The 12,764-nt window shown below is 34.4% G+C and overlaps 1 protein-coding gene across 8 annotated transcripts in view; it reads left to right on the forward strand.

Annotated features, from left to right (window-relative positions):
• The window catches only part of Col11a1 (collagen type XI alpha 1 chain), a 195,790-nt gene that overhangs the window by 74,282 nt on the left and 108,744 nt on the right, over window positions 1-12,764 (forward strand). For all 8 annotated transcript variants that reach the window (XM_037207025.1, XM_037207028.1, XM_028895363.2 and 5 more), the window contains 8 exons: window positions 1,019-1,102; window positions 3,617-3,673; window positions 6,773-6,826; window positions 9,977-10,030; window positions 10,141-10,194; window positions 10,356-10,409; window positions 11,499-11,552; window positions 11,665-11,709. In XM_037207025.1, the coding sequence (XP_037062920.1) occupies window positions 1,019-1,102; window positions 3,617-3,673; window positions 6,773-6,826; window positions 9,977-10,030; window positions 10,141-10,194; window positions 10,356-10,409; window positions 11,499-11,552; window positions 11,665-11,709 (456 nt within the window). The remainder of the gene's footprint in view (window positions 1-1,018; window positions 1,103-3,616; window positions 3,674-6,772; window positions 6,827-9,976; window positions 10,031-10,140; window positions 10,195-10,355; window positions 10,410-11,498; window positions 11,553-11,664; window positions 11,710-12,764) is intronic.

Here is a 12,764-nt window from a genome sequence, read left to right on the forward strand (position 1 = left end):
ATGAGAATTCAGAAAATCAAGAGCCCTTGAAAGTAGGGACATTTTAGTGAACAGAATCTGAAAAATAGATATCTATCTCTACACTAAACCAGGTTTAATCCCTGATTATTCTTCATTCAGTAAAATTTACGTATTCTTTCTAATCATGTGGGCAATCCTGGATTATGGATTAATGATACGCTATTCAACACATTAGTATACACTTTCACCCAATGTTTACCCTCACTGAAGCTTTTTGAAGAAGCTAGGTCTTTAGTGTCATCATTACTCAAAAATTATTTATATTAATTTTGAGTCTATAATAAAATTATTTGTCACACAGCTATGGGGAATATTTTTTTAGTAGGTTTGGTATAATAAAATTCAAAAAATAACTATGTGGAGTAGAAAATTGACTCAAACAACATTTCAGGTTAAAAATTAAGGCAGAGCTTAAGAATTTTATGGAGTAATAGTAGTAGCAAGCAGCTGTTTTGGGTATATGAGAGAGATATTTATATTTCCTTTGTCTTCTTAGAGATTCTGAAGGTTTTGGTCACCAGAACATAACTGTATCTGTATATTTTACTGAATCTAATAATTCTTGAAATTCTTATGGATGAACTGCTAGAGTGGGTAGCATTTCTGTAGATTAAATAAGAAATGACATTTTAAAAAGAATATCAGTGAAGATAAAATTTGAAATTGGAAAGTGATTTATAATTGCTTTGAAAATGACAGAATGTATTGTACAGAGCCATGTATGAGGTAGAGGAAGAGTTGCACTGTCACACACGTGTGTGTGCCCGCGGGAGCGCATGTGTGTGTGCCCGCGGGAGCGCATGTGTGTGCGCTTGGGTGCGTTTGTGCGTGCGTGTGTGTGTGTGTGTGTGTGTGTGTGTGTGTGTGTGTGATTATGAAGTGACTTTGGACGTTTGTAAATATTAATCTTTTAATTACCTGTTAATCTAATGGTTAAAGGACCTAATTCTATAAGTTTGTCAAAGGCCAATTATGTGCTTGCATTATCTCTTCCTAGTTCCGCTATGGAGGTGATGGCTCCAAAGGACCAACCATCTCTGCACAGGAAGCTCAGGCACAGGCGATTCTTCAGCAGGCTCGGGTGAGAAAAGATGAACACGTGCTCACATGACTTGATTCTGTATCAAATCGCTATGTGTAGGTCCATGGAAAAGTGTTTCTAAACGTCACTTGGAATTTAAATGGAAAGATCTAAAAGTATATTAATCTTTCCAGTACTGATGCCTACTAATTTAATATTAAATACATGACCTTGTAATCCTGATGATATCCCACCATGACACACAAAAACCCTGTTTTTAACAGACTGTTGAGAGATAAATATTTAGTATTCCTTTTCTTTCATATGCTGATTTTTCTCGGCTAAGGTGTGATCTGATGATTATGGCACTAACTATGAGAACACAGTATGAAAGAAGTATAATTATTTTTTTTTATTTTCAGTTAGCTTTATAGCATTTTGGTTGCACATATAAAAATTCAGAGGATTGTGAGGCGGTGGTGGTGCACAAATTTAGTCCCAGCACTGGGGAGGCAGAGGCAGGTGGATCTCTGTGAGTTTGAGGCCAGCCTGGGCTACAAAGTGAGTTCCAGGAAAGATGCAAAGCTACAAAGAGAAACCCTGTCTCAAAACAACAACAACAACAACAAATCAGACAATTAACAAGAAAGGAATCAGAAGTCATACAATGCCTTTTTTCATATTCTTCTAGTTGTTATGAAGGAAGAAAGTATGTGTAGGATTTAGAATTGTTATGGATGTGGTGACTTATCTGTATCATCTCTATGGTAACTTTTTATTCACCATCATAATTTATGTATGTGTAAAATACTGAATATGTAAGTGAAAGTGTTAACCCATTTTCAGTATTTATATCCTTAAGACTATTATTCATCTGAAAAGATTATTAGTTGATTGTGTGAGATTGAATGATGAGAATGTGTGTTAATTAGGTAAAGACATACTATACCTCTAAAATTATCTATAATAACTATTTCTATATTTCCTTATAAATCCCATTCTTTTGAAAACTTCAGGCAATTATTGAAGTTAAAATACTTTGCTGCTGCCAACTGTGATTAGTCCTCTTTTTATTTTTTACTGATTAATAATTTCACTAAAGCACATGATGTGTTTTGATCAAGTCACCCCCCAGTTACCTCCATTCCAGTTCCTCCACTAGCTCCACCACCACTATCTTCTCTTCATGTGTTTTTTGTTTTGTTTTGTTTTTTGCTTTTCTAAATCCATTGAGTTCATTTAGTGTTGACAGTATGTGCATGTGTATAAGCCCGTCTCCTGAGCCTGAGCCACTAAAGTGCGCCAGGTCCTTGAATAAAGTTGACAGTGGACATCCTGAGGTCCTCTCTACTCCATGCTTTGAATTTGTCTGCCTTGATTTTGTGCAGGGTTTTAGCACACTGCCATATTAGCTCTCTGTTCATGTTCGGTTGTGTCTAGAAATCGCTGCCTCATTGTATCCATCCAATATTTCTGTCTCTTACAACCTTTCTGCCTTGGTTCTTGAGTGAGAGGAGATGTGCTGTAGATCTCTCATTCTCTGCACACTGTCAAGTTGTGGGTCTATGTGTTAATCACCTTCTACTGCAAAAGGAAGTTCCTCCAATGAGGATTGACAGATTCACTTACGATCACCAATACCATCACTATGGTATAATGATGTCTTTACAGTCAGTTTATACAATTAGTCTTGTTTAAAAAAACAGGCAGCAAGATATTTAACTCCAGTTTTTCAGATTTAATCTCAAGAATTAAAAAAATATATTGTCCAAATCCTCATGATGAATTAGTAATGGAACTTTGGAGATGTTACTGATTTTGTTTCATGCACTATTTTATGATTTTTCATCACAAGGTTATTTTTGAAATGCACATTCATATTACGCTCATTAATATCCAAAATAGTACACCAAACTAATTTAACATCTATCATGTATTTTTCTCTGTGCTCTGTGTTCCAGCTTTTCAAGTATCCTAAATTAACATTTCTGTTATTTAGGCTAAAAATAATGCATCCCATCAGTCTATTATGTCTATAAATAACAAATAAATGCATTATTTAGTACTAAGTTCAAGATTCATTAAAAATATTTATTGCCATCAAACTTTCTGTCCAGTTCTGTGTTTTACTGCCTCACTTTAATCATCTTGACTTTTCCTAAAACACTACTAGAACAATTTAACTTAAAATACCACTAATAGTTGACATAAATAAATATCCTCAACAAAGATTATGCCTGCACAACAAAGATGAAGAATGCTCTAAGTTTTTAGAGTGTGCTTTATAGTAGGGATTTATTAGACATTCTCTTATTTTTCTGAAATCTATTTCAATTATTTTAAATGATTACATTTTGCAGTATAGTGTGTAAAACTGGGTAACAGTTGAAACATGGATGATAATTATACAGGATGTTCTGTCTACTTGCATTTTCCCATTAACTATACTTTCCCTAGCATGTAGCTTGTATAATTTTGTGAGTTATGTGCTTCATAGGATATGTCTAAATGGCTCTGGTGTTACCATATACTACTAGACAAGTGTTTCTGAACTTGATGTATTTTGTCTTTTAGATTGCTCTGAGAGGCCCACCCGGCCCCATGGGTCTGACTGGAAGGCCAGGTCCTGTGGTAAGTTACATAAAATCTATTTTAAAAATTTCCTATTAATATGCTTCCCACACCGTCTTCCAGATTTCATTCATACCTCAGGCTAGCAAGCCTATTACACGTGACTAATGTTGACTCTTTTTAAAAAAAATTTCAGTTTAATTTTTAATGATTCTAACCAGAAGGTTTTAAGAAAGCTCTCATCAAATTAGAGAGAATTAAACATATAGTAAAGTCACATATCTGTTAATCAAACTATTTATAATTTATTTTCTTTCTATTTAATTATTTAAAAAGCGAGTTTACATTAAATTCTTGAAATTTAATTATATATTAGAAATTTCACTAAAGTGCATTTGTAATCTTTATTAATTATTGTGCAATTTTTTAGAGTTCATTTATTTTTATTGAAAATAACTTTCCATATAATGTATTTTCATTACAGTTCCACTTCCTCAACTCCTCCCAGATTTTTTCTTTTTCTTTTATTTTTATTATTTAAGACAATTTTTAAATTTAAATATTCCTCTCTTTCCCTAAGTTGGAAAAAAAGAAATCAAAGTATCTTTTTACAGATGATAAGACAGTATACACAAGTGATACTAAAAACTCTGTCAGAAATCTCCTACAGCAGGTAAATACATTCAACAAAGTAGCTGGAATGAAAATTAAACTCACACAAATTAGTATCTCTCCCATTCAAAAGTGACAAATGGACTGAGAAAGAATTAAAGAAAACAATAACCTCAAATAATATAAGATATCTTAAGGTAAGTAACCAAAGCAAGTAAAAGATGTGTCTGATAAAACCTTCAAGTCTTTGAAGAAAGAAATTGAAGAAGATACCAAAAGATAGCAAGCTCTCTCATGCTCATGGATTGGTAGGATTAACATAGGAAAAATAGCCATTGAAACAGATAGATTGATCAACAGAATTGCATTGAAAACCCTGACATAAATCTGCAAATCTATGGACACCTGATTTTGATAAAGAGGGCAGAAATTCACCTAGGAAAAAAAGACAGCATAGCATATTCAATATATATTCTTACAATTACAATTATATTAGGATATTAGTATGTCAGTTAGTTGTATTTATAAATTTCATGCATACCTTTGTTACAATCCATCTTCATGATTCAAGACTGCAACCTTAGGTGTTCAAGAGGCCATGCTAAGTAGATTGTATGCTCTAAAGCAAGGCAAGACCAGCTTTCGCTATGAAGGGAGATCTTGTCTCAAAATGAAAGAACTTAGGGGACTGGGGAGATGGTTCAGTGGTTAAGAATATTTGCTGTTTTTCCAGAATTTCTCAGTTTTGTTCCCAGAGCATGTTTGTTTGGACCAATAGCTCTACTGCTATTGTTGGAGAATCTGACTACTGCTTATGACCTCCAGGTGTACCTGCTCACATGAGTGCATATGCACATGCAGACACACATATATAGAAATTAAAGAAAAGTAAAATAAAAATGTAAGAAATGAAAGAATTAGCAAGAGCTGGAGATATTGGTTGGAGCTGCTGCTTGTTCAGCATGTATGAGGCCCTGTGTTTAATCTCTGTACTGTAAAGACGGTAAATAAATAATAAATACACTGATGTATTAAAATAAAAATGAAAGTGTTTTGTTTTCCATGAATTTATAATTCCTTTAACTCAATCTTAAATTTGCATACTATATATTTGATGTATACTCCTGTGGGAAATGTTCGTATTACATATTCAATAGAACTTCAGTTATATACACTATTAAAAAGATTATCAAATGTTCATCATTTATTCTTACTGTTCTGCCTTTAAAACACAAGAAATAAAAATACAGTAAGTCACTTAACAGAGAAATATTTTTTATTTGCATGTTAATGATATAAATGTATATACACAACAGGGAAATGTAACATATTACAAAATTTGAGATAGAAAGGAAAGTAGAAATGATATTCCTGTTCATTTCTTTCCCATCAGTTATGTGATAATTTTGGTTAGGTGTAAGAGAATGTAACTATAATCTTCAGAGGATATAACACATACAATTAATTAAAAATAAACTGAGCACTCTATAATTGTTTTCAGTTTAATGACTAATAATATAATTTAATACAGATTCTTCTGCTTTTTAACATGAAATCAGTTGCAAGAATTCTTTATTAGGAGCTTGAAAGTAATCTTTATAATTTAAAAATACATTTGACTTGATGTCTCAGCTTTCGTGGGAGGCAGAACAGGAGTTACTTTACTTTGAAGCCAGCAGGAGGCTCTAGAAAGCTGCTTTCAGATTTAGCAAATTTTTACTCATTGTTTTATTTTTTGGTAACTCAGTTTAGTAGAATGTATACTGATTTAAATAAATCAGAACACTTGTAAACACATGAAGTAAGCTATTACCGCCATACTAATTTTTGATATTCTAAAGCTTTTAGAGAATATGGATAACCTAGTATATATTCTTAAATTCCACAAATCCTTTATAAAGCAATTTAATTTCCCCTCCAGTTAAGCTACCAGGCCTTCATTGTTCTGTTTAAATTATATTACATTTGTAAACTTTATTTGCTATAATGATTCATTTTCATGGGGAAAAAATCAAAACAATGTGAGGGAAATGCACTGACATTATTTCACAATAATTATAACAATAGCAATAGCATCTTTATGAAGCAGTTTACTACTATGAAATGCAGCACCTGAGAAATAAATGTTTATAAAAGAGCCAATTTTTCAAAATCTTTATTGTGTGAATGAACTCAGTGTTCACCTGACTCTGAAACACACGCCATAATCCTACTTCGTAGTTCAATGGTTACTCAGACCTTGTTTATCAGGCAGTGTTTGTTATGGTGAAAACTTTAAAGAAAATATCAGTGTGATTTAAAAGTTAGCTTCTGTTCATCTGTGAGTGGAACATAGTGCTTTCTTTGCACTTTATATATTGGTATGCACTTGATATGCCTAAAAACGGCACACTAGCACAGGACTTGAACAGCTCATTGCATTAGTAAGGTCAAACTGATTTAGCAAATATTGTTTTTTTTTTTTTTTATTTTGAGTGAAAGCACTAAATTAAAGAGTTTAGGTGACATGAATTAATTGTTTTTTTTTTTTTTTACTTTTTTCTTCAGGGGGGTCCTGGTTCTGCTGGAGCCAAAGGTGAGAGTGGGGACCCAGGTCCTCAGGTAAGAAACCATAATTTGCTCTCTTCACTTATTTTTTTATTGTCTATAGTTAGGTAGTAGAACAACTGAAATGTTAAGAGTAAAGAATGCATTTACATTACCTTTAGGCTCAAAACATGATTTTAACTGAAAAAAATTTTGAGTAGACTGTTGGTTTCCATTAGTTGGCTAATTAAACAACATTCAAATTGTGGACCTAGCAGGTTTGAAATTAGATGGCTTTTACATGATGCTATTGGTCAGAGAAGTGATTGCAGCTGTGGTTTACGGTTCTCTCCTCCTTCCGGAGCCAGTGCTTCCACAGACAGTAAACTTAGTATATTGTCTCAAGAACATTGCTTGCACATTCAATGTAAGCTAATGCCAGACCTTTGTGTATTAGCTAATAAGTAGATAAAGACGTTATATTGTCAGTATATTTGTGGTAGAAACAGGAAAACAAAAACAACTTCAAAATAGACTCATTTTTAAAATGAAAATACTGCATGATAAACTGAAGAAATACAAATTTACTCTGGGTATAGTTGTTCTCAATTGTTTATCCTCTCATTCCCTTTCTTCTTCATGTTTTTGTAATCATACTTTCAACATACCTAATAATGTATGTCTATGTCAGGTTTATACATGTATATATTTTGGTTATATTCATCCATCATTACCTTCTCTTTACTCTTTCCAAATGATACCATTTTCTTTTTTTTTTTTTTTTTTTTTTTTTTTTTTTTTGGTTTTTCGAGACAGAGTTTCTCTGTGTAGCTTTGCGCCTTTCCTGGGGCTCACTTGGTAGCCCAGGCTGACCTCGAACTCACAGAGATCCGCCTGGCTCTGCCTCCCGAGTGCTGGGATTAAAGGCGTGTGCCACCAACGCCCGGCGATACCATTTTCTTAACTAGAATTAGATTTATTTAAAAGTGATATGGAGTAATAGAATCATACTCATTATATACTTTTGTAACTATAATTAAGATAAAATACTCTATAAATCCATTTTTCCCTTAAAGTCTTTTTTATAATATTTTTGTTATTTCTTTAAGAATATCTAATGAGGTATTTCAACCGTATTTACTCCCAGCTCTTCTTCCTAATGTGTCTCATGCCCACTCTTACCTTGGTGTCCTCCCCAACCTGGTGTCCTTTTTATATTCATTTTTTTCTGTTTTCTTTGGAATAAGTCATTTTCTCTAGTTTGTGCTTCTCATACACCTATAGGTATGGGGTTATCCCCTGGAACATGGTTGAGATACTAGGAACTTAGAAAGAAAACTGAATCTACCTTCCCACAAAGTCCTCAATTAAGAGTGATAGTCACTCCATCCTAGAATACTGAGTGCTTGACCATGTGCAGACACCACAGTGGCTGTGAATTCAGAAGTGCAACATTCTTACCATGTTCAAAAGACACCAAACATTTTCTTAATGTTGCCCCTTTGCACTACCTGGTTTAACACACAAATACCTGGCAAGCACTGAACTGTTCTTTATCATGGAATTTTGTACATTTTCTAGAAAAAAAAGATATTAAATAAAGTTATACCTTATATCATCATCTATTACTGGATCTTGTGATACAGGAAAAGGTTTTCAGATTCATGATACTTGAGTGCATCAATACTACATTCATTTTCTTGTTGATAAATATTCCATTGTATAGTAGCTACAACTTCTTGTGAGAAGACCTAAAGAAAACTGATAACAATATTTAACTAGCTCAAGATGTGCTAGCCTTGCTTTGAATATTTAATTAACATTGCTGTAAAGGCATGCACCACTACCACCTGGCATCTCTGACTTCGAGGCCAGCCTGGTCTACTGAGTGAGTTCCAGGATAGCCAAGGTTACACAGAGAAACCCTGTCTCTAAAAACAAAAGAAAAAACAAAAAAACAACCAACCAAACAAAAAACATTGCTGTAAAATGGTGGAAAACACTGACTGACTCATTGGGAATTTCAGGAAAATATTAATATACACCACATAAAAATCTTGAAAGTTTATTGTTTCACGAAATTTGGGAAGCAATATGCGTACTCATCTGTTTACAGAACTGATGAACCTGAAAGTGTCCTATGACGTTGTTTTAGGATATACAGTCCTTCTTGATTCTCTAAGTCCAAAGAGTTAGTTGATATCAAAAAAGCATATTTTGTCATTAAAGACTGTGTCGCACAGCTGGAGAGATTGCTTTCTGAAGCCCCAGGTTTGGTTCCCAGCACCTACACGGCTGCTAACAACCACTTGTAACTCCAGTTCTAGAGCACTTGATGCCCTCATCTGAAGTCCTTAGGCTTATGCATATGCATGGTGCACTTACATTCGCCCAGGCACCTACTCATAGAATAAAATTAGTTAATTAAGAAAAACAAAACTGAGCAGCAGTTGTGTTGGTATTCATTCTCTTCCATTCCGACTTGATTCGTGATAGACTATTCTCCAACAGTTTTTGTTTTTAGCTATACTCTTTGATTTCCAACTATCAGACAGTCTCGTTATTACGTTTCCAGAACAAACGGTTTTAGCCTTTGATTTGCAAGTCCATGTTTCCAGTTAGAAAATGATCCTCCCTGACTTTGGGGATGCTTGAAGAGTCATGGACTAGGCAGTGTACAAAGCTTTGCAAGGATATATTTGAGACAGATATAGTTGAAAACTTTAACAGATAATAATATTATAGGAGATTTCACTGTGCCTCAGCGGTGATTAAATCCAGTGTAATAAGTGGATTGAGAAATGAATCATCTAGGAGAGGACATTTAAGTAATGAAAAGAAAGCTGTTTGGAAAGGATTGGAATAAGAACAAAATGATGGTGTTTATGGAGCTCAGTGACTGCTATGTAGAATCTGTCTTTCTGAGAATTAAGAGTAATTGATCATAAAGGTTTAAAAGTATATCATTACATTTCTTTTGTTTGAATGTATTTACATCCACATAAAACATCGTGCAGTGTAGTTACATAGTTTTTTTTTTAATATGAAAAGCCACTTAAGAAAATTGCTTTTCTGACTTCTGCTTTGTCAGAATTTTTACACTGAAAGGATTTCCTTATGTTGAAATAATTACAGAAGAACACAAAGTATACCTGTTTCTAAAACCATCCCTTTTGACTTTACTGATCAAGATTTCTGCAATGTGATGTAAATGTTTTCCTATAGGGCCCTCGAGGTGTCCAAGGTCCACCTGGTCCAACGGGAAAACCTGGAAAGAGGGTATGGCATTTTTTCTTGTGTATTTTGAGTTGTAACTTCAGCCATGGGTTAGTCATTGTACTTAGTGTTAGTAGACTCCCTTTGCTTAACCTTATTTTGGGCATTTTCAGGGCCGTCCAGGTGCAGATGGAGGACGAGGGATGCCAGGAGAACCTGGGTCTAAGGTCAGAACTTTATAACTCTGTATTCAGATCGCGTATGCCACTTTAACCTCAACAGTATCACATTTTAATATAAAATTTCTTGATATGAAGTGATCTTGACATTAAATTAGATTCCTGATCCAGAATGAGAATATGATGGTAATCTGATTGTAATTTTATAGGGAGACAGAGGATTTGATGGACTTCCAGGTCTGCCGGGCGACAAAGGTCATAGGGTAAGAAACATTTACTGCCTTTCTTCCCAGGTGTAATAGGAATCTTAGCAGCTTAGGTAGAATTAGCCTCCTTTTGGAAATCAGGAGAAGTAATAATGGAAATATTGGTGACGACATTTGGTCAATTTTTATATCTAATGAATATTGAGGAAATGTAGATGCAACTTTCTACATGGTACCAATATGGTGTTTTTCACTATTTGCAGTATATTCAAATATTCCTTATGTGCAAACAAATAGAAGCAGAATCTCTCTGCTCACAGATGTGATAAAGATCACATTTACAGAACAGGTGGAGAATTTTTTTTTCTTGAGCATTGCCACATTCTTTACATTTTATCTGTGGACATAACTCAAATGAGGAAGCCTGTAGGCATCCTGGCAACACTGTTGTGATGCACACTTCAAAGCAAGAGCTCCTGAATTGTAAGGCTAAAGAAATCAATGTGCTGAATAGTAACAACTCAGTAGGTTCTTTTTTTTTTAAAGTGGGAAATTAGGGACACATTTTTTTTTAAATAAGATTGGTTATTTGTATGTTTCTTTACCAGAATGAAGAACAAACCTAGGACTGTATTTAGGTAAATTAGAGAATGAAAAAGAAAATTTAATCTTATAGTCCCCTAAAAAAATAACTGACATATGTCTAACATGTACTAAGAAGTACAATTGTGTCTTGTGAAAGAAACTGAAAAACCTTTTATGTCTTCCTGAGTTGTGCTGATTTAATAGGAAGTATTGCAAAAATACAAAAAATTTTTAACAACCAAATGCACCCATTCTTAAGACAATCATTAAACAAAATAGTTTTCTTAATGATTTGCTTCAATAACTGTCTGAAAATATTTTACCCATGTTTTCTTTAAACGACTTTTATTAAAACTCGAGGAAGCATTTTTCTAGCATATTAATTTATAAATCTGGTTAGAATTTAAAATTTTACCTATCTGGACACTATTCTAAGAAAGGCAAAGGCAACGTAATTTTTCCTGGGCAAGCATCCTGTTTTACCTGCTTGTGTTGATGATAATATACTCTCATAGACAATCATCTTCTTCTACATTTATCCTGTTTATGTTTACTCCTTAGGGGGAGAGAGGCCCACAAGGTCCTCCTGGCCTTCCTGGAGATGATGGAATGAGGGTATACTAAGATTTTACTCCTTCTAGATCTGTTTACAATTAAAACACAAATGACGAAGGCCTTCTGAAATGATACCTCTCTAATAGTGCTCCCTCTGCTTTGTGAACAACAGGGAGAAGATGGAGAGATTGGGCCCAGGGGTCTTCCAGGTGAAGCTGTAAGCAATTATTTTCTTTATTTTTAAATAACAGTCTCTTCTTTGAGGAATAGTGGTTGGTATTACTTATTTGGGCAATGCTAACCTGAGTACATATTGTTTTTTACACAAATTAGCCAAGTAATTTTCATATTAAAAAGGTACGTGTATAATACAGCTGTCCTTTTGTTGTAAAGAAAAACTTCCTAACTTGGGAAAAGGAAATGTGGAAATTAACATCTTCTGGTTCACAAATCTGATTATTTAGTTTTTAATTACAGATAAAAAATTTATCTTCAAATATTACCAGTAACTTCAGAATTCATTTTTTTTTTGTGTGACTGTTAACATTGTCAGAAGAAAGATGCTGAGATGTCACATACAAGGCATAAACATTATATGACTTTTCTCCAGTGAATGTTGATAATAAGGAAGCTCAGCTGGGGAGATGAACGCAAAGCCAGACAGGAAAAAACAAAACAAAACAGACTTGAAAACTTCCCCTAACTTCGGCCTGCTTTTGCCATTATAAAGCTGGCCAGATCAACTAGAGTGAAATGTGTAGACGGATTTCTAAATGGTCTTATTTTTTTTTTTTTTTTTTGGTTTTTTGAGACAGCGTTTCTCTGTGTAGCTTTGCGCCTTTCCTGGATCTCGCTCTGTAGACCAGGCTGGCCTCGAACTCACAAAGATCTGCCTGGCTCTGCCTCCCGAGTGCTGGGATTAAAGGCGTGCGCCACCACCGCCCGGCCTAAATGGTCTTATTAAATGTAAAACACAGAGCCAAATATAGGGGTGAAAGCCTTAGAGAGATCAGAGAAATAGTGAGAGCCACCAGCCAACCTTACCTCTCTAGCTCTACAGCTTCCAAATGCGAGCTACTTCCTGTCTTACCCGCGCCTTTATTGCCTTGATGTTCTGCCTTCTCATTGGCTCTTAGCCCATCTACCTCACTTCCTTGTCACTGTTTGACTGTACAGACCTCCAGGTCTAAATGGTTGGTACTGGGATTTAAAGACTTGTCTCACCACACTTGGCTCTGTTCCCTAGTATGACCTTGAATACACAGAGACTTT

This window comes from Peromyscus leucopus, chromosome 6 (genome assembly GCF_004664715.2).
Source record: "Peromyscus leucopus breed LL Stock chromosome 6, UCI_PerLeu_2.1, whole genome shotgun sequence".
NCBI lineage: Eukaryota > Metazoa > Chordata > Mammalia > Rodentia > Cricetidae > Peromyscus > Peromyscus leucopus.